The sequence below is a fragment of the Sinohyriopsis cumingii genome, chromosome 1, assembly GCF_028554795.1.
Source record: "Sinohyriopsis cumingii isolate HCF-2022 chromosome 1, ASM2855479v2, whole genome shotgun sequence".
Classification (NCBI taxonomy): Eukaryota; Metazoa; Mollusca; class Bivalvia; order Unionida; family Unionidae; genus Sinohyriopsis; species Sinohyriopsis cumingii.
Genome location: NC_142961.1, coordinates 60,384,580 through 60,404,083, shown reverse-complemented (window position 1 = coordinate 60,404,083; position 19,504 = coordinate 60,384,580). Strand labels below are relative to the sequence as shown.

Genomic DNA, 19,504 nt, shown 5'->3' with positions numbered 1-19,504 from the left:
AGAACTCATCAAGTGTGGATGTAGCGTGCTTCTCACACACCTGCACGACCTCCTCTACCAGTGCTGGGACGAGGGGGCAGTGCCTCAGGACATGAGAGATGCTAACATCATAACCCTTTACAAGAACAAGGGTGACAGAAGTGTCTGCAACAACTACAGGGGCATATCACTTCTCAGCATCGTGGGTAAAATTTTCGCACGCGTCATCCTGAACAGACTGCAGACGCTTGCTGACAGAGTTTACCCAGAGTCGCAGTGCGGGTTCTGCGCAAAGAGGTCCACAATCGACATGATCTTCTCTGTCAGGCAACTGCAGGAAAAATGCAGAGAACAACACAGACCCCTCTTCCTGGCCTTTATAGACCTCACCAAGGCATTCGATCTGGTCAGCAGAGGCGGACTCTTCACAATCCTGGCGAAAATTGGTTGCCCTCCAAAGCTGTTAAGCATGATCCAGTCCTTCCACGATGACATGAAAGGCACAGTGCAGTATGATGGCTCAACATCCGACCCCTTTGACATCCGCAGTGGAGTTAAACAGGGCTGTGTCCTTGCCCCCACGCTCTTCGGCATCTTCTTCGCAGTCCTGCTCAAGCATGCCTTTGGGACATCCACAGAAGGGATTTACCTGCACACATGATCAGACGGCAGACTGTTCAACCTGGCACGACTGAAGGCAAAGAGCAAAGTGCGTGAAGTAACCATCAGGGACATGCTCTTCACAGACGATGCTGCTCTAGCCACCCACACAGAAGCTGAGCTTCAGCGCCTGATGGCCCGCTTTGCTAAAGCATGTGATGAGTTTGGGTTAACCATAAGCCTAAAGAAAACAAACGTGATGGTTCAGGACGCGGAACCCCCAAGCATCATCATCAACAACTATGAACTTGAGGTGGCGAGTCAGTTCATGTATCTTGGCTCTACCATCACCAACAACCTCTTGGTCGATGCTGAGCTCAACAAGCGGATCGGAAAGGCATCAACAACTCTCTCCAGGTTGTCGCAGAGAGTGTGGAACAACAGCATGCTGACCATGAACACTAAGATCACCGTGTACTGTGCATGCGTGCTAAGCACTCTCATGTATGCCAGTGAAACCTGGACTCTGTACGCCTCACAAGAGAAAAGACTGAGCGCCTTTCACATGCGATGCCTCCGACGCATACTCAGGATCACCTGGAGCAATCGAGTAACAAACAACGAGGTGCTCGAGCATGCCAAGATTCCCAGCATGATCACACTCCTCCACCAACCCAGCATCAGATGGCTGGGCCATGTACGTCGGATGGATGACGGACGGATCCCCAAAGACATTCTTTATTCGGAACTTGCCTCTGGCAAAAGGTTGATCGGACGGCCACATCTCCGCTTCAAGGATGTCTGTAAGCACGACATGAAAGCCCTTGATATTGATGTCAACACCTGGGAAGAGCTCGCTCTAGACAGATCAAGCTGGCGACATGCTCTGATCACTGGTCTGAAAGCCAGAGAGGACAAGCAACGCTTGCTAGCTGATGAAAGACGATCGCAGAGGAAGAAGAAGCAGCTTCAACCAACACCTGACACAACCTTCAAGTGCAGCAAGTGCAGCAGGGGCTGCCACTCCCACATTGGACTATTTAGCCACAGCAGACGCTGCACAACCACCAACTGGGGCATCTCTCATGGGTACAGTTCCATCGTCTCTCGAGACTAACGGATGCCAACACACATGTATGTATGTATGTATGTATGTGTGTGGTATATATGTATGTTTGTATATGTATGCAAATATGTATGTATGTATGTATGTACGTACGTATGGATGGATGTATGGATGGATGTGTGTGTGTGGGTATGTATGTATGAATGTACGTGTATGTGTGTGTATGTATGTAGGTATGTATTATGTAGAATTACACATAAACTTTTGAAAGATGAACCCATCCAAACAATATATAAAAGTTAAAGAAGTCAAGCAAAACATATGGCCCAAATTTGTTATATAAGCCTCAATCCCTCAAAAAGTCCAAGATTTTCTAATATGGCATATCATCTTCAAGTTTCTTCAATGAGTCCATACTAAAATGACACACAAGGTCAAAGCTGACACACTCTACAAGAATGTGTTCCAAAGTGGAGACTGACAGGGAATGCACTCTAGTTGAGGTTCACCATTCAGGAGGACTGTCTGAGTGAGGTAAATGTGTCCAATATGTGATTAGCACAATACTACCTCATATCTAGGATTTGTTCTATATGAGGGATGTCACTCTACAGTGGTGCATTTGATGTTCTGAAGCTTGTTTCATTCCCATTTTAACCAAGTATGAAGAACAAGCTGATCTATAAAATATTTGATGCCAACAGATGGAATCTTATACTCAGAAATGGATGACTGCAGGACATATTTCGCTGCATTATCCCCCCTTTCACTACCCTAATACCAATCTGACTAGGCAGTCAACATTACAGAATACATTTTCCAGACTGTGTCAAAACATGTTTCTGTAATGTCTGGGATAAGTAAACAGATTATCAGATTTAAGGTTCTGCCGCAATAACAAACTTGCACTAATGAAAGGACAGCTAAGAGTCAACAAATGATGGACAACTAGTCACCACATAAGCTCTGTTCTGGTCTATGGCAATGAGAGCTAAACATTACTTTGATTATGACCTAAAAATGAAAATCTATAATCAGGGACTGTAAAGGTACCTGTGATTTAATCTAAAATCTATAATCAGGGACTGTAAAGGTACCTGTGATTTAATCTAAAATCTATAATCAGGGACTGTAAAGGTACCTGTGATTTAATCTATAATCAGGGACTGTAAAGGTACCTGTGATTTAAATTAAAATCTTGAATTAAATGCACTGAGTAATGTGCCAAGCAAAGCAGGAATGTAACATGGAAAAAGCTCTTCAAATATGTTTCCTATCAACCAAATTAATATATATATATATATATATATATATATATATATATATATATATATATATATATATATATATATATATATATATATATATATATAATTCAGTTTTTTGTTAACAGTAAATTTCAGCATAAGATAAAGAAAAAAGATATTAAGAAAATGCAAGTAAAGAAAAGATAACTGCAAAGATTATCTATATATACTTCATGCAATATTCAGTTGGCTCTAAATTTCAACATAAAATTATGAGACATGGGAAAATGCAATTTAAAGTGAAGATAAAGAAATAATGTTGCAAAGAATACGTTTTACACATATTGTACAATCCTGCTCATAAGTGCCCCTAAACAAACAAATAATTTTCAAGTAATAAATGTGCCAAATTATTTAGAATACAAATACATTATGTCAATCTGCTAGTTCAAATTAGAGAAATAAATTCCTCAAAGACTGAACTATAACAAACATTAAATTGAAATGCTCATGCTATGTTGAATGAAAACATATGACATCTGCATATTCATTGTTTGTGTAGGACACAAGCAATGCAGAAACTTTGCAAAAAATGTTGATAGAAACAGTTTACATTCTGCTTTCCAAATAAAAAATTCATGCACCAATTTAATAAGTTAGTACATCTTTATTTACATCTACTTTGTGGGAAACATCAGTCATGCATGACTGTCATGTTTCATCTGAGCACTGTTGGCAGAGAAAAACAAAAATAAGTTGACAGGAAGAAAAGATCATGTCACATGGTTAAGTAATTTATGTATTACATGCTTTAAAATGACATGCAAGAGAGAAAGGTTAACTTCCAAGATTAAAAATTTTGATAACAATGGTATTGTATGGTATCAAATTTGATCTCTAAGCTCATCTGAAATGATCAAGCTGAGGTGAAAAAAAGGGTAGGGGTGGGGGAATACAAATGTAAAAATGCATGTAAATTTGTACAGACAAGGGTAATATTATATGCCCAATTCATAAGATATACTAGGGTATCATAAAATATACTGGGTTATCATAAAATATATTGGGATATCATAAAATATACTAGAGTATCATAATCTATTGTGGGAGATCATAAAATATATTGGAATATCATAAATTATACTAGAGTATCATAAAATATATTGGGGTATCATAAACTATGTTGGGGTATCATAAAATATATTGGGGTATCATAAGATATACTGGGATATCATAAAATATATTGGGGTATCATAAGATATACTGGGATATCATAAAATATACTGGGTATCGTGACTAATCGAAATCTTTTCATCATTTTATCAGCATGAGCTGCAAGTTACATAATTTCATAGGCAGAATAATAAAACAATAACTTTCTTTACAAAGACACAAATTGGTCATTTGTTAAGTACTTTGGATAAGCAACTATTGACTTAGGTGTAATAAAAACATTACTTACCTATCTCAATACCTGTACTTTTTCATCCCCATAATGATCATATCAAATGACTCACTAATATATATCATTAAAATCTAAACTAAGTAATGACTTTGATGGTTCAAGCATTCAGGTATGGCTGTTGCATCCACTCTAACTGTAGTCACACAATCCACACATTTATATGTACATGTAAATGTTTTCATTCCTACACCATTCCATATCAGTGACAGTGTCACCTGAGTTATCTAAAATCCATGACAGTTAAACACTTGAGGTGTTAGATAAAGACCATTTTAAATCAAGTACACAATAAGGTAAAATTATGACTTGAGAGAGTATACATGTAAAAATTGAAAATATAAAACAAGTTACTAATGTCAATAAGCCTGCACTGTGTCTAGGACAATAATCCGATAAAGAGTTGACAGATTTGTCTTGTATTCAGCCTCCACCAATGACAGGAAGTCAGGACAGAGTAAGACAGCCTACCTGGCTGAGTGAGCTGACAAGGAACGTGTCCTCTGTCGAGATCTTGATCTAGATCTAGAGCGGGAACGAGATCGCAGTATCTAAAAAGACATGGAGGTGGTTAATATTTGGCTAAAAGGTATATAATGTAATAAACAATATGTCATCTGTAATGAATCTGGACAGAAACTTATCAAATATCTAGGTGGTAAAAATACACTATTTTTACATTTCAGTTATACTGCATGTGAGGGAATGTATAAGTGTAAGATGGAAGAGACCATTGCTGAATTGCACAATATATTCATATTAGAAAAACTCATTTACTGTGACCTATTTTAATTAAACTTGGTGCTGAACCAATAACAAGACATTACAGTCTACCTGACTTTATCTGACCTCCAGGAGTGACTGTTACTATCACTATTATGAAAAGATTTTTATTTTTTCTTGCATCTATATGCTAAATTGTGAGTCTGATATTTTAATCTCCTTTTGTTTTTATAAGGCTGTAATATTTATGAAATATCTGCAAAACACAAATGGATCCCAAAATATAATTGACTGCCTTATTATCTCAATGATAAGTTGTGTTGCTGTGTGACACTATCATACAAATTTTAATAGCTCTATGTTCAGCACTCAATGGGCAAAAAGACTGTCATGGAGGTTTGCGGTACATAGGTGAACATGAATGTATAGCACAATGCATTCAGGCAATATTTGTATATATACAATTGCCTCATTATCTCAATTTGTATATATGTAAACATGACTGCCTCATTATCTCATTTTGTATATATGTAAATATAAATGCAAAATAATAGAGGCAATATATATCAGTATTGCAAGAATATCCTAATGTTCCCGACATATACTAGCGTTCCCTGTGTATACTAATATTGCCTGAGATAACTAGTGTTGACTGAATATACTAGTGTTGCCTTTATACACTAGTATTGCCTGCATACACTAGTATTGCCTGTATCTACTAGTATTGCCTGTATCTACTAGTATTGCCTATATCTACTAGGATTGCCTATATACTCTAGTATTGCCTATATGTACTAAGTTGACTGAATGCAGGGATCGTCCTGGCCTTCGCCAGTGTCGCAAATTGCGATTTTTTTTCCTTATTGGCGACAAAAATATCCCATCTGGCGATTTTTTTGGTGACATACTTTTTGGTTATTTAATTTGTACATACAATCATGGATTTGGACTGGATAAATTAAAAGGGAGAACGAAAGGAAGCCACAAGCTTGACTAAGCAATGCATTGGAATCAATCTGTTACACAAACGATCCTTTGTTCGTATTGACAACCCCATCTTTACAGTGCATTGTTACATCATAATCTGCTTATGCTGACATCTGGGCTGAGTACTGTATGCTGTGATACAGTCAATCATGCTACCGAACTATACCTACAACTGACCGACTTCTGAAGACGCGAATAGAACAGATACAATTAACTGAATGGCTAATCCTTCTGTTTTTTTGGTTTTTTTTACATATACCAATACATTAGTTTTGCTGAACCTTCATAGAAAACTGATAACCTTTGAAGTACCGACTACTGTGTATAAATACAAAGCAAATGGAAAAAATCTCAATCACAATTATATCTGTCGCCAGTACAGCATTTTACTCATTGGTCTTTTCCTTTTGCCATCAATCCGTGTTACAACTGCAGAGACTTAAACTCCGCAACAAGAAACAGTCAATTGTGAATTTATGCTTATATATACGGTCCAGTATTGCCAGGTGTTGACTCATGTAAGTTTATTCGTGGGAATGGAGATCCTATTTTGCTTGTCGAGAAAATTTATACAGCATTCAGTGATCATTCTTGGGATTTAGGAAGCAATTCACTACAAGTTTTGTGAAGCTAGCCGGGGGGGGGGGCTGCTGAGAGACTACTGGTGTCACCTGTCGGCACTGTAGACTGTGAATGTGGATTCAGTAAGATGAACCTCATAAAAACTGACATCAGAAATAAACTCTGCATCTCATCTCTCGAGAATTTAATGAGAATCAGCATGTACAGATGTGAAAATTTAAACTTTGAAACTACATTCAACAAGTGGGCAGCCCTAAAATCGCGACGGATCTTCATGTAACACTTTGTAACATTTTGTTAATGCTTGTTGTAATTAGAGTATTAACTAACCCATCTTTTGTAATTTTCATTGCCTGTTACATTAATAGACCAAATTAACACTTGAAAAAATGTACACTACTTGCTCTGGCGACACTTTTTGAAAATTGGCGACAAAATATTGAGGTTGGCGATTTTTTTGGCGACAACTTTTTAAAAGCCAGGACCATCGCTGGAATGTACTAGTGTTGACTGTATATACTAGTGTTGCCTGTATATACTAGCATTGCCTGTATATACTAATGTTGACTGAATGTACTAGTGTTGACTGAATATACTAGTGTTGCCTGTATACACTAATATTGCTTGTATACATTAGTATTGCTTTTACCGTATTTGCTGGCCTATAAGTCGATGCAGAGTATAGGCTGAATGAGCAAATTTGGCAAATTTTCCATCCTTCATACATATATAAGTTGTTCCTGAGTTTAAGACAAGGCCAGACCAATAACTTGGCTTTGTCTTTTTTACTTCATTCCACACAGCATCACGAATTTTATCCTACACATAACTAAGTAACTTTCCAGTCCAGATCATTAAATGGAACTAAAAGTACCTAATCTTTTGTTTCACACCAAGTATTTTAAATGTGTTATGCACATTTAGCTACATATAATGATGCTGACCTGAAAATTTATACAGTTACAGATATGATAAAATTTGTGATGTTGTGTGGAATTCAATTACAATAACTTCCAGTTTCATCAATATTAAAGGTTTACTGTATGCTATTTCACATTACCAGCAGTTAAGAAATTGCATCATTAATGACAATATGCTTTTTCCAGAATTCTTTTCTGAAAAGAGATTCAGAGAAAGAGGCATATGTATTCCATTGCATTTTTCTTCTTGCACCTCATGATAATAATAATAATAATGAGGACTTTGTATAGCACCTAATCTCTAGAAGCTCTAAGCGCTTTACAACATTAGACAACACCTATAAGATAAAAAACATATAATAATATTATTACAAAAACAAATACCATGAAATTAGAAAAACATTAAAAAATAAAAAACGTGCTGAGAATATTTCAGGTAGGAAACATTATTAGATCTTTAAGTTTGTTCTTGCAGTTGAAATAGGTGAGTTTTGAGAGCCCTCTTGAATGTGATCACTGTGTCTTTGTGTCTAAGTTCAGTGGGCAATTCATTCCACATTGCTGGGCCCTGGTATGCAACAGAACACTGTCCATATGACTTTGTTTTCATAGTGGGAATAATGAGTATATGATTGTCAGAAGAGGAGTGTAAGTATCTTGCTGGTGTGTACACATGGGTGAGGTCGAATAGGTATGTTGGACTAGAGTCTGACAGTGAAACATAGCACAGAGAACAAATTTTGTGTTTGATTCTGGATCAAATGGATAGCCAGTGTAGGGTACAGAGCAGTGGGGAGGTGTGCTCTGATCGTGGTACTCTAAGTATGATCCGAGCAGCTGTGTTTTGAACATTTTGAAGTTTCTGGAGTAGATATTGAGATGAACCAGACAGAATTGAGTTACAAAATAAAATATCACCTGATATGAAAGAGAGACAGAAGTTTCAGCTCTTCATGTTTTTTTACTAGTTTTTTATGGGAGGGGTTGTGACTTACTGCCCCTGTTTAGGTGAAGCTGTTGTTGAACAGAGAAAACAATATTAAATTAAATAGTAAATGTAAACTATTAAAATACATACCATACTCCTTCAGAGTTTCAATAGTCACAATTATTTAGAGCCATACAGACTCCATTTAGGTCAAATGCCAAGAATGATCACTTTGCACGCTATCTAATTTTCTTTACAATGACCTTTCCATTCTCAAGAAATAAGATTTTTTTAAAAGTGCATGTACTCTTTCTATACATAGGTAGCAATTGTTTTTGATCTTTGCTCATACTTTAAATTGATGAGAACTCTATCGGCAAGTTCAAAAGATGTCACTGGTTGGAAAATTCACATGAGTAACCAGCATTTCCTTTCATTATATAGTACCATATTCATAATACTCTATGAGCAGGGGCTACAAGTGGCCAAGTTTTTCTAAAGTGCTCACTTTTACGGAGCACAGCCATCTCACCTCTGTCTGCATGGGTTCAAGTCTCAGATTTGGTTAATGTGGTTATGTGAGAAAGCTTGCCAGTAGCTTCTCATGAGTCGGTGGTTCTTTCTGGGATTTTTCCAGGTTCTTTCTCCACCATTTATAATGGCTGTCACGTATAGCCTATCTTATGCTGAAAATGGTATTAAATTCTACAACAACAACAACAACTCTACGGGTAGCCTCATTTCCCTATTGATAGCCTCACTAATCTGATCTGATCTGCCGAATCTTGACCTCAAACAGCTGTAGCATATTTAATAAGCATGTAAATACCATTACAAAGTCATATGATTCTTTATCATTGGAAGTGGTAACTAAAGCAAAAAGGAACTGCTCACCTAGTTGTATGAATTGATAATGGAATATAATACTGTACTTGTATATAACATCACAGTAATCAGGTTAATGAACAACACAGATTCATCAAGACCTCTCTCTCTCAAAATGGGGCATCATTTTTATTTGATAGTGAGGTGCAAGAAGAAAAATGTAATAAAATATCTGTCTTTGTCATGGTTATTCATCTCCTAATTTGTCAACTCTATGCATATATATGTACCAGTAATGAAATTAAAGTATATTACTAGTGCATGCTGCTTTAGCACAATTACATCTGATGTACAATAATTTTTAATACTGACAATCGTGTAATTGTTTAAAATCCTTCTCAGTGTGGGGTCCTATATTTTTCATACATAATCTCTTCCCCAAAATGAAACATTTTCTACACATTATTTTTCATACTTACTGGAGAACTTGTTTTCTATGCGAAAAATTATGCAACACAAGATAAAATGATTTCGATGACATAATCCATATATAAGTCAATTCATAGTATAAGATGAAACTAAAATTTTCTGGTCAAAAAGCATCATCTTATAGGCCAGCAAATACGGCATATACTAATGCTGATTGAATGTACTATTGTTGACTGAATATACTAGTAGTGACAGTATATACTAGTGCTGACCAAATATACTAGTATTGACTGCACATGCTCAGTTTGAAGCCTGAATATAAGTCTGTGCTGCATACGTCAAGGAAAAAGAAACAACAATATAGTAACCAACTTCTCTTTCTTCCATGGCATCTTCAAGGGCATCAAGTTCTGGAGATCGGGACTCTTTAATCGTTGTTTTACTTGTGAACTCAATTTTTGGAGAAATGCCCTGTAGTGTCAAGAATATGTTTCATTACGTATCATTATGTTTTCTAGTTTTCATTTTCTATCAATAACATGACTTGTGCAAGTTTAAGTTTTATAACATCATCAAAAATGGTTAATTTAAACATGTTTTTTTTCTGACAGTAAGACAATAGGAAGCAAAACCATAAAGTTACAGTAAATCAATTAAATATGAGCACATTTAACAGCTATCCAAGGTAAACTTCCAATATTTCAAATACTGAATTTCATGAACTACTGCTGAGAAAATTCAAATAAATAAATATATTAATACTTTTGTTTCCATTTTTGTCATTCTTATGTACCTTACTTTGCTGTTAATTTTGATATTTTGCCTATTTTTTCATAACTGTACATTGACTAATATTCAACTAGCCAACTACATTAAAGTTAAGGGTATTTCTTAAAAACTGGTTTACATGCATAATGCTATATGGAAACATTTTTAATTGACATACAACATATATATTTGTCATCAGTCTTTTTGATCACACATAACTATCATCTAAAGTCATCATCAGCTATTAAATTATGAACTTTATACAGCATAAGTTCTAGGACAAAAAAGAAATACTAATGAAATACTAATGATTATTTATTTTTTTACCGATTAACTGTTTTAGAAAAAATAGCAAGATTAACCATCTTTTACTCACAGGAAACGCCACTGTACGTGACATGAGAATCTCTCTTTCAGTGGGGGCATAAGATGGAGCAAGGGTTGGATATGGGTAGAGGAAGTCCCTGGCATCAGTTGAGAATGAGGCCAGACGAACAGCACCATCCGAATAGTCGCAGAGCTGGACAAGCTCAAAAATAACAAGCTCATCTGCAATATATATATATATATATATATATATATATATATATATATATATATATATATATATATATATTGAATAAATACCAAATTTACACAGGTCTGACCATCCAAATTTTAGAGGGCAATGCCATTTTTCATACCAAACATGTGAAATATTTTCAATTTGTTTGTAAGTCTATATTTTTTTGGTACTGACTTTATCTAAGCTTATGCAGACTGAACAGCAAGTTCATACAACCCACACCACACTTTCAGTAGCTTTCATGTAAGCATCTGGAGATATCTTTAGTACAAAATTGCCAAAAGTTTTAAAAATTGAAGTAAATATGACATCTGTAATGTACCAGAACTATGAATCAATCTAGGGAACCAAGTTAATAACACCATGACATCTAATCCTTCAAAAGCACAAAAATTAATAATATATATATGCATTTCCATTAGAATTATAATACATTAATATCCCTTATATCATGTAAAACAGAAACGAACAAAAAGGATTGGAATACAATTAGAAACCAAGACCCTAAATTGCTATAAAAGTCCTAGATTGGTATATCTGGGTCTAGGAAAGGAGTAATGTCCCTTTATACACACAGAAAAATACATCAAGTAAAGGAAATATGTCCATTATAAAACTATAACAAATACTGAATTTGAAAAGATTTCTCAAAAAAATAATCTTTTTTCCCCAGATGAAAACTTCTAATTTTATAATTTTTTTGTAATAAAGAGATTAAGCCAAAAAAGAGACGACAGTTATATGTATTAACGCCTGAGACTTTACAAACCTTCAAGGAACTCAGCTACATGTGCAGGATCAACAGCTGTGTAATAAGTCTGAAAAAGAATGTGACAACAACAATAATCAAAATATACAAAATTTTGTCTTGAAAAAGAATAATGTACAAAATTTGCACCAAAGTAAAAATGGGTCAAATTGCAAACAAAAGACCCTAATCATTCCTGGCTAAATGTGCTAGCAGATCAATGACTATGTTTTCTGTTCAACTAATTACTCCTAATAATCATCACAGATCCAGATCTGCTGGTGTATTATATGATGGCCAATCTGTTCCTATGCAGACTGCACTTGGATTTTATTCATATGTGATTATATAAGTACATATCAGGAAAAAATAATGCATACATGTATGCAGTAAAACTTCCCTAAATTCACATCTCCATAATCCAGCTTCCTCTGCAGATTGCAGAATTGTCTGTAATTCTGGACACCGACAGTAAAAGAATACTCAACCCCAAAATACTAACTTACCTCACAGGTCAAACATGGCACAGGTCAATCAACTATTATATAACAAATATTCAAATCAACTGCTACCCAATCTGATCACCCTGACTGATGTACATGTTTACTTAATCACAGTTTTTAAGACTTTGTTTGATTGTCAGAAAAGTGTTTGTCCAACTGATGGTTCACCTAATCTTGGCTACACAAAATGTACAATAACTTTCTATAAAGTCAAACATTTTTCTCCAACTTACATTTTCAGTATTTATTTTCAATAGAAAAAAGTACAACTTGTACTCAGTATCAGTTTGAATATTCTTAATAAAATACACTAAATCTACTTTACTGGTTATAAAAATACAGATATGTATGTATGTATGTATGTGTGTGTGTGTGTGTGTGTGTGTGTATGTATGTATGTATGTATGTGTATATATACATACATACACATGCAATAATAAATTAAATAAAGGCAAGTGTATATACATATAAATGCATACTGATAAGTATATTTAATTCATTTTTTGTGTTTGACCTTTGTCTATAAGTAAGGGTAGATTAGTTGTGGCCTACCTGGCTTTTATCATCTTTTTTAAAAAGTTGTTTACTGATATTTAAGTTCAAGCACTAGCCTTATTTAGAAAATTAGAATATTCACGAAATGAACTTTTGACACATATCATGGTCACTTTATAGTGTCTTAGGTTTTTGTATAAGGCTTAGGTAAACAAAATTATTTCATTCCTCCTTTAAGTTCAGTTTGCTGATTTATTTATTTTTGTGTTCCTTATATAATTTGAGAGGAATCAATGATTTCAAATTATTCATTGGAAGTACAAAGTTCTTTTTGTGGATTTATGCAAAGACATTCTGGACTATATTATTGCGATAAATCAAGATTACTGGTACTGTCAGCTCATTCAGGACTACTGGGGGACATCAACACATTTAAGATTATTGGAATTCATTCAGAGTTTTCAACAGTTTTGAACTTGAGACAGAAACTTCAGGATTTATCTGGGATTTTATTCACAACACTTTGCAACTTAAAGAAAAAATAAATTTATTTTGTTGATTTTACTAAACCTGTTGGTTTTGCTTCTTTGTTACTTAGTTTAAGACCATAGAATCATAACAAAATAAAATAACATATATGAAACATACATACATACATATAAGTAAGTAAAACCTGTTATAATGTGATTCATTATCATGTGATTCTGCTTATAGCATGATGGCTCCCATTTTTATTTATGGTGACTTCTCTTTTTAACATCCTAAATACATGCTCTCAGAAAAGCCAATCATTCGTATCCCTAGCAGACTTTTAATCACAGCACTGTGTTTAATGTTGCCTTAACTTCACCATGCACTGTTTCTGCCATATTGGCATGTATACTGAAATATATTTGATGTCTGATGAAACCCGGCAACCTAACTAAATGATATTTGATCAAGAGGTTATTTTAAATTGATGACATTGAAATTTCATTGCACATTTTCCACAGGGAAGTGTTTTGAAAAAATTGTTAACACAATCCTGCTTCCTTGGACCCCGAGCATTGCATTATAACCAGTTCTACCTGTAAATACATACATAGATACATACATACATACATACATGCAAACAGACTGACATTTGTTACAATTTATTTGAAATCTTTCAAATCTAATAAAAGGTAAAAGCCCAATTTTTATTTTCAAAGGATCCAAGCAGGGAAATCATTTTACATTATTAGATCCAAACAAAATTACACATAGTTAAAAAGATACATGTATTTGGACTGGCCAAATACATACTTATGTGACAGTTGTACCCAAAGAAAAATTTACATATACAAGGATAATTAGTTAATAGACAAGACATCAAAGCACATACAAGATTGGCGTCAAATTAATTGGAAGCGTATCTACCACAAAATATAGCAATTATGAGCAACAAACAGCAAATACAGGAAAATATATGATAACCAGAAACAGGAATTGAAGGCTACAAGCAAAATTACAGAACTAAACACTTAAAGAACAGACCTAAATGATACAATAAAAACTAAAGAACTAAAGGCAACAAGCAAAATTACAGAACTGAAAGCAACAAGCAAAATGATAAAACTAAAAGCAACAAGTATAACTAGAGAACTAAAGCAACAAGCAGAATTACACTACTGAAAACAACAAGCAAAGTTATAGAACTGAAAGCAGCAAGCAAAGTTATAGAACTGAAAGCAACAAGCAAAGTTATAGAACTGAAAGCAGCGAGCAAAGTTTTAGAACTGAAAGCAACAAGCAAAGTTATAGAACTGAAAGCAGCAAGCAAAGTTATAGAACTGAAAGCAACAAGTAAAGTTACAGAACTGAAAGCAACAAGCAAAGTTATAGAACTGAAAGCAACAAGCAAAATTACAGAATGGAAAGCAACAAGCAAAATTACAGAACTAAAAGAAACAAGCAAAACTACAGAACTAAAAGCAACAAGCAAAATTACAGAACTAAAAGAAACAAGCAAAACTAAAGAACTAAAAGCAACAAGCAAATTACAGAACTGAAAACTAAAAAACACTACACATATATCACAATATTCATCTAATATCAAGCAGGAAAATGAAAACTAAAACTTAATGTCAGCAAGATAAGTCCTTCAGTGGGGGTCAATAAAAGTTATTTTAAAATCTCCACAAATTAAACACTACACATGCAGCAGAGTAGGGCAGCAGAAACTTATTTCCTGATATTTACCTATGGAGCATTTGCATCAATTCCTCCTAATCATGGTATTTAAAACAGATTTAAAGCTGCTCAAATCTTTGGTCATTCACAAGTTGTTCAGAAAAGAATTCCTGGACAAAAGTTTTGCTGCTGCATACCTCCTTCAAATGATAATTTAAATATGCAGCTATGCTATTTATTAAGGATTGCATTCTCTTAATCTGCGAGGTCAACTGTACACATTTTTATATCTTAATCTTTGTCAGTACACAAACACAATGATACACTCCCCTTGACCTTGGTACCAAACTACTTACATCCACATTTGTCATACCCAACAACTTGACTTTTTATGAACACATATTTCAACAGGATAACAGTTGACTAGTTCTGTTGAGCAAGTAAAATTGTCCTTCACCTTCCCATAACTGTTAAAAAAAACATATGAAGAAAATGTCCCAATTTTGTTTGTGATTTGATGGAAAGTTTAGTTCCAGGAAAGTCAGTCATTGAACAATTTTTTTTCCAGGTCTGTTTAGCCCTTTCCAAAAAGAATCCATACAAACCTTTTCAAATCTGAAGTGTTCATGCAGGATAAGGGGAAAGACAGAGAGAACAGTCCTGGTATTTCGATACTGCCCAAACAAACTTATGCTGAGGGAGACATCTTCTCGACTTGGCAGCCAGACCCCTGGAGCTGATACCTACAAAATGTCAGGACAGGAAATTAAAATTAATTTATCAATTGCACTGTGAATGAACCATACATACAAGTATATAGCTGCAGCCAGCATGGAGACATGCCTTGAACTTCCATGTCTAATGATTAGTATTATACAAAACAATTTATGTGGTACAGCTTTAACCAATTTAAATTCAGATTTAAACACATGTCAGATGCTTTTCAAGCCAAGTATATTTTTTAATTCTAGTCAAAATGGAAAATTAACAACATTAATTATGACATTTTAAGCAATAACATGAGTCCTTCTTTAACTTCAACTATGCAAGCAGGGACATACAACTGCTACTACTGCGACTGAATAAATAATAATAATAAATACTTCATTCGATGTGGATAACTTAGTATAACATACTATTATCCCCTGAGGATCTCCCGATATTCAAAATATTGTAAATACAAGTGAAAAAAAATCACAGAATTAAAAATAATAAAGTATGCTTAAATGCACTGAGCATAAATGCATAAAGTGTATGCAAAATGCAATAATAGAACAAACTGGAGTGCATATATTGATAAATTTACAATGAAAACTGCCTTTTGATATAGTAGTCATATGATTTTGTATTGAACATATCTTATTGTTTCTGAGGGGAGTTCATTCCGTAGAAAAGCACCAGAGTAAGCAAATGGTTTTTAAAAGTATTTGTTGTTGTGTCTTGCAATGATCATTTGTAACTGATCTCAATTTAGGTCCACAGGGTTAATTTTCTGACTAAAATGAAACACACCATGCAAATAGTGTGGACACTAAATAGGACTGAATTCAAAGAACTGAACATCACCTAATTCAATAATTAATTGAATACGATGAATTCAATGCTGAAATGAATATTATTTATAACCTCATTTTTTTCATTAACTTTACATCGTCAGAAATGTGCAGTATTTTCCATACACTTATGTCTAGTACTGCATGTTAGAATCTATTTTTGACTATAAACAAATAAATAACGGATGCTGAAAAGTTGTTTCAGTATGTATTAATTTGACTCTTAATTTACATTTTAAGTTGACCAAACCAAGATTTATTTCTGAAACAAATGACTGAGTATGTGACCAAGTTCAAAGGTCACTTAGCAGTAATATGTGTGTGCATTAATACTACTATTGTGTATTGTTGAACCTAAACTTGTGTATTGACTTTGGAATTCAGCATAAATTCAATTACTTTGTTTCTTGTAGTGTGTTCTTTTATTATTCAGCATAAGGTCATAAAAAAAATAAGTATATAATAAAAAATTTGCTACATTTGCATGGGCAAATATTAATTCATTTTTCTTCTGAGTAAATCTGCACTGCTAACATTGTGCAGTATTTCTCAGAAAAAACTGGTTCATACTTTCCCATACAAATACGGTAACATATAATGATTGAATTCAAAGTAGAATTGAATATGACAGAGTTCCATGTGGAACTGAATATGAATGAATTCATTTTGGAATTGAATATACAGGGCCTTCCATTAGGTTTCAAATTGGAGGGCGAGTTGTCAAAGTAGGCTGGTGGGATTGGCTGATAAGGAAAGCCCTGAATATAACTGAATTCAAGGTTGAATTGAATATGATTGAATTCAATGTGGAACTGAACATGATTGAATTCAATGTGGAATTGAATATGATTGAATTCAATGTAGAATTGAATATGATTGAATTCAGTGTGGAACTGAATATGACTGAATTCAATGTGGAACTGAATATGATTGAATTTAATGTGGAACTGAATATGATTGAATTCAATATGGAATTGAACATGACTAAATTCAGTGTAGAACTGAACATGATGGAATTCAGTGTGGAACTGAACATGATTAAATTCAGGGTAGAACTGAATGTGACTGAATTCAATGTAGAACTGAATGTGACTGAATTCAATGTAGAACTGAATTTGATTGAATTCAATGTAGAATTGAAAATAATTGAATTCAATGTAGAATTGAATGTGATTGAATTCAATGTAGAACTGAATGTGATTGAATTCAATGTAGAACTGAATGTGATTGAATTCAATGTAGAACTGAATGTGATTGAATTCAATGTAGAACTGAATGTGATTGAATTCAATGTAGAATTGAAAATAATTGAATTCAATGTAGAATTGAATATGACTGAATTCAATGTAGAACTGAATATGATTGAATTCAATGCTTAGCTGAATATGACTGAATTCAATGTAGAACTGAATGCGATTGAATTCAATATAGTAAAAGATAATGAATTTCCAAATATTAAAAGATAGGCTAGTACCAGAACTAGCCCAATTGGAAAAGGTTGTGTTTACCAACCTTACCAATAGTGCAAAAATAATACCAGATAAGATATTTTTAGCTCAAAATCGATAAATATTCACTGCATTGTGATATCAAAGTTCTTGCAAGGTGCTCAGGTGCCCCGTAAATGTCAGAAATTTGAAGATGATAAGAAAGAGTATGATCATAAGTATGACCAAGTGAAGACAGTTATAGTAAAAGTCATACAGGTCAATTGGTGTTTAACACCAATTATTTCAGTAATGGGTGTCAATATTAAGAATTTGACTCTACATACCTATCAATGACATATATTTGCTTTACACAGATTCTCATACACACATATTCATTTGGAAGGTCATTATTTACAAACTCTGAAAAGTACACATGTCAAAATCAATGTTTAAAGCATGTAGACAATTTTGTATCAGATCAACATGGAATAGTAATCCATTACAATCTTAACTGAATGCTGCATGCTGAAATGTCACAATGAAAGCTACATATGTTGAAAATAATTCATACTACCCTATATTGTGATGACTATACTGGATATGCTCTTATCTTGACCCAGTTTAGTACCTGGCTACCATTGTAAAAGCCCGTAACAACTGATAGTTTTTGTCTGGATGTTTCTTGATGACTCTTAAGGTGCAGAGAATTCAATAATAGGGACTGAATAGGCTTTGGTCAAACAAAATCACTATTAAATTTTAAAACAAGAATTTATATCCTGGACTACCCAATTCTGAAGCACTTAAACACATATTTTCACCTTTTCAGAAATGAACTATTCATAGTGATATCTCTGATTACTTTGGAAACATTAGTTATTTTAGCAAAGTACAGATATTCTCTCATAATCTTCTTAATGAGCTTTCATCCAGCAAATCCTTTGTTGTAAAGATCATGTAATAAGCCATCCATTTTGATGCACCTCATCAGTCCGCTTTTCTTGTGCCACTACTGTACATATGCTCCAAAGGAAATGATCTACTGCAGAGCAATATCTGTAGCACACAAACAATTGAAGTTTATATGTAAAATGACATTTAACAAACTTAATTTAGCATCCCTAAAGTTTATCTTATATTTATCTTAATCTTCATTTTTTGTAACATATTTATCACAAGAGCTAAAACAATCAAACTGGGGAAAAGCATGTCTGTGTTATGATAAAAATGATTAAAAGTATTGAATTTAGTTTATGATTGTTTTCCTATATTTAATTTGATAATAACCTCAATCTTTAACTGTACTGTTTCTTTAAAAAATGTTAAACTGGCTTGCATCCTTCATAACTTATACGGGGCCCCGATTGGCCAAGTGGTCTAAAGCGCTCTCCGTTACAGATCACTGAAATCTCACCTCTGTCTGTGTAGGTTCGAGTCTTGGATTCGGCTAATGTGGGTATGTGAGAAAGCTTGCCAGTATCTTCTCGAGGGTCGGTGGTTCTTTCCGGGGATTTCCCGGGTTCTTCCTCCACCATTAATACTG

At 34.1% G+C, this 19,504-nt stretch overlaps 1 protein-coding gene across 7 annotated transcripts in view; it reads right to left on the bottom strand.

Moving 5' to 3' along the window:
• The window catches only part of LOC149806952 (spermatogenesis associated 6-like protein), a 99,898-nt gene that overhangs the window by 76,584 nt on the left and 3,810 nt on the right, over positions 1–19,504 (bottom strand). For all 7 annotated transcript variants that reach the window (XM_089960059.1, XM_089960070.1, XM_089960065.1 and 4 more), the window contains exons 2-6: positions 15,584–15,721; positions 11,851–11,899; positions 10,893–11,065; positions 10,121–10,219; positions 4,826–4,905 (exon numbers count right to left, since the gene is read on the bottom strand). In XM_089960059.1, the coding sequence (XP_089816185.1) occupies positions 4,826–4,905; positions 10,121–10,219; positions 10,893–11,065; positions 11,851–11,899; positions 15,584–15,721 (539 nt within the window). The remainder of the gene's footprint in view (positions 1–4,825; positions 4,906–10,120; positions 10,220–10,892; positions 11,066–11,850; positions 11,900–15,583; positions 15,722–19,504) is intronic.